Below are 3,270 nucleotides of genomic sequence, written 5' to 3'. Positions count from 1 at the left end.
TTCTGCAGGTTCATTCTCAGTTATTTGTGGATAAAGTTGATTTGGTACTGATGGTACTGTTGCTGGGGGGCAAAAAAGAAGGTACCAGGTAATGCGGAACCTCTGCAAGGCACACTAGGAAATCTGTTCATTGCACCAGATGACAAAGCCAACCTATTTAACAATTTCTTTGCCTCCATTTTTCTGAGCAGGGACTGAGTCAGCCCCCACCCCACCGGGACCCCCCGTAGGTCCCACGGGAGGCACACCCAGGCCTAGGGTCAGTGAGGACTTAGTCAGGGAACTTCTGGAGGGACTGACGTATTTAAATCAGCTGGTCCTGACGATCTCCACCCCAGAGCGCTGAGGGAATTAGCAGAGGTCATTGCGGGACCCCTGGCACGGCTTTACGAGCACTCATGGTGCTCTGGTGTGGTGCCAGAGGACTGGAAAAGGGCCAATGTGGTTCCCATTTTCAAAAAAAGGGAGGAAGGAGGACCCAGGAAACTATAGGCCTGTTAGTCTTACCTCAATCCTGGGTAAGCTTTTTGAGAGAATTATCCTGGCACATGCTCACAAGGGGCCAGCAGGGGAGATTATCCTTAGGGGCAGGTCCTGTCAGACCAACCTGGTGGCCTTCTACGACCAGGTCACAAAATCCTTAGACTCGGGTAGCAGTGGACATAGTCTTTCTGAACTTTAGGAAGGCCTTTGACACTGTCTCTCACCCCATTCTCATTAAAAACCTGGGGGACTGTGGTGTCAACACCTACACAGTCAAATGGGTCGCTAACTGGCTGGGGGGCCACACCCAGAGATGGTGGACAGGTCCTGTTCGACCGGGAGGGATGTGGGCAGTGGAGTTCTGCAGTGGAGGGCTTGGTCCTTGGGCCCACACTGTTCAACAGCTTCATCAGCGACTTGGACGAGGGGATAAAAAGTTCAAATTCACAGATGACACTAAGATTTGGGGGGAAATGGGCATGCTAGAAGGGAGGAATAGGCTGCCATCAGACCTAGACAGGTTACAGGGGTGGGTGGATGAGAACAAGATGGGTTTCAACTCTGACAAGTACAAGGTACTACACCGGGGGTGGCAAGGGGGGAAAAACCAGCAGCATACCTACAGGCTGGGGAACTCCCTTCGCATCAGTGCAGAGGCAGAAAAGGATCTTGGAGTCCTTGATCATTGATGCCAAAATGAACATGGGCCGACAGTATGGGGACACTGTCAGGAAGGGCAGCCGTACCATGTCATGCATCCACAGATACAACTCAAGCAGGTCCAAAGAGGTGATCCTCCCCCTCTATGCAACACTGGCCAGGCTGCAGTTGGAGTACTGCGTCCAGTTCTGGACACTGCACTTCAGGAGGGATGTGAACAACATGGAGAGGGTCCAGAGGAGGGCCACTCGCATGATCAGGGGGCAGCAGGGCAGGCCCTATGAGGAGAGGCTACGGAACCTGAACCTGTTCAGCCTCCAGAAGAGAAGGCTGCAGGGGGATCTAGTGGCCTGTTACAAACTAGTTAGAGGGGACCAGCAGGCATTGGGGGAGTCCCTGTTCCCCTCAAGCACTACCAGGAGTGGCTAGAATTAACAGTCACAAGCTGGCAGAGGGTAGATTTAGGCTAGATATCAGGAGGCACTACTTCACTGTCAGGGCAGCTAGGATCTGGAACCAGCTTCCAAGAGAAGTGGTGCTGGCTCCTACCCTGAGGGGTCTTTAAGAGGAGGCTGGACCTTGCCAGGGTTGTTTGACCCCAGTACTCTTTCTTGCCCATGGCAGGGGGTTGGACTTGATGATCTGCTGAGGTCCCTTCTGACCCTACTAACTATGAAACTATGAGGGGGTGAAAAGTACCTTGTTCAAGTTCATTGGTGACACTAAGATGTGGGGAGAAGTGGGCATGCTAGAAGAGAGGGACAGGCTACAACTTGATCTGGACAGGTTACACGGGGTGGGCGGATGAGAACAGGATGGGTTTCAACACTGACAAGTGCAAGGTGATGCACCTGGGGAGGAAGAACCAGCAGCATCCCTACAGGCTGGGGAACTCCCTTCTCATCAGCTCAGAGGCAGAAAAGGATCTTGGAGTCACTGTCGACTCCAAGATGAACATGGGCTGCCAATGTGAGGATGCAGTCCGTAGGGCTAACCGCACCTTGTCATGCATCCACAGATGCATCTCAAGCAGGTCCAGGGAGGTGATCCTCCCCCTCTATGTGGCACTAGTCAGGCCGCAGCTGGGGTACTGCGTCCAGTTCTGGGCGCCGCACTTCAGGAGGGATGTGGACAGCATCGAGAGGGTTCAGAGGAGGGCCACCGCATGATCAGGGCAGCAGGGCAGGCCCTATGAGGAGAGGGTAAAGGACCTGAACCTGTTCAGCCTCCACAAGAGAAGGCTGAGAGGGGATCTGGTGGCTATCTATAACCTTGCCAAGGGGGACCAGCAGGCAATGGGAGAGTCCCTGTTCCCCCGAGCACTACTGGGAGTAACAAGGAATAACGGCCATAAGTTGACTGGGAGTAGATTCAAGCTAGACATCAGGAGGTGCTACTTCACCGCCAGGGAGGCTAGGATCTGGAACTAAATTCCAAAGGAAGTGGTGCTCGCTTCTACCCTGGCAGTCTTCAAAAGGAGGCTGGATAGACACCTAGCTGGGGTCATTTGACCCCAGCATTCTTTGCTGCCCATGGCAGGGGGTCGGACTTGATGATCTGCTCAGGTCCCTTCTGACCCTACCAACTATGAAACCATGTGATGGTGTGTAATACCATCTGCACTCCCGTTTTCTCCCCTTTTCAAAATCCTAGACCCTCACATGGTTCTATTGTATTACATACTTTATAATAAATACATGCATTCAAACAAGTTTTTTACTTTTATTTCATGCAAATATATCTTCTAAGATTATTTAGCAAGCTACCTTGGTATGCAATACATTGTATAACCTAGTTCATTACAGAAATTACAGGGAATTCTTAAAAATGTGTGCATTTTCATTCTAATATTGAAGTGTGGTTAAAACCTTGAACTCAGTTTCACAGATTAAAGCTATAAAACACCACTACATCATCTAATTTGATCTCCTGTATAAAAGAAGCCAGGAAATGTGTGTCCAGTTACAGCTATGCTAGAGCCAATATACCTTAGCTGCAGTTTGCTTTTTAGTAGCCATATATGATTAGATATTGAATGTTTGCTTCAGTTGTGCAATATATTTCTCATCTGTTGGTGCTGCCACTGCTTCTCTGAGAGTCATCAGCAGTTCCCTTCTCACAGCAGCT

At 50.6% G+C, this 3,270-nt stretch overlaps 1 protein-coding gene across 4 annotated transcripts in view; it reads right to left on the bottom strand.

Moving 5' to 3' along the window:
- Nucleotides 1-2,852: 2,852 nt before the first annotated feature.
- The window catches only part of LOC109300007 (glutathione S-transferase-like), a 196,886-nt gene continuing 196,468 nt past the window's right edge, over nt 2,853-3,270 (bottom strand). For 3 of the 4 annotated variants that reach the window (XM_019520586.1, XM_019520587.1, XM_019520589.1), the window contains exon 8: nt 2,853-3,229. In XM_019520586.1, coding sequence (XP_019376131.1) covers nt 3,188-3,229 — 42 coding nt within the window. In that variant the 3' untranslated portion in view covers nt 2,853-3,187. Of the gene's footprint in view, nt 3,233-3,270 lie in introns of all 4 variants that reach the window. The other variant, XM_019520590.1, reaches the window with a different exon arrangement.

Source organism: Gavialis gangeticus, unplaced genomic scaffold (genome assembly GCF_001723915.1).
Source record: "Gavialis gangeticus isolate Ggan-Ray unplaced genomic scaffold, GavGan_comp1, whole genome shotgun sequence".
Classification (NCBI taxonomy): domain Eukaryota; kingdom Metazoa; phylum Chordata; order Crocodylia; family Gavialidae; genus Gavialis; species Gavialis gangeticus.
The sequence above is the reverse complement of the archived record's forward strand: the minus strand, read 5'-3'. Positions and strand labels throughout refer to the sequence as shown.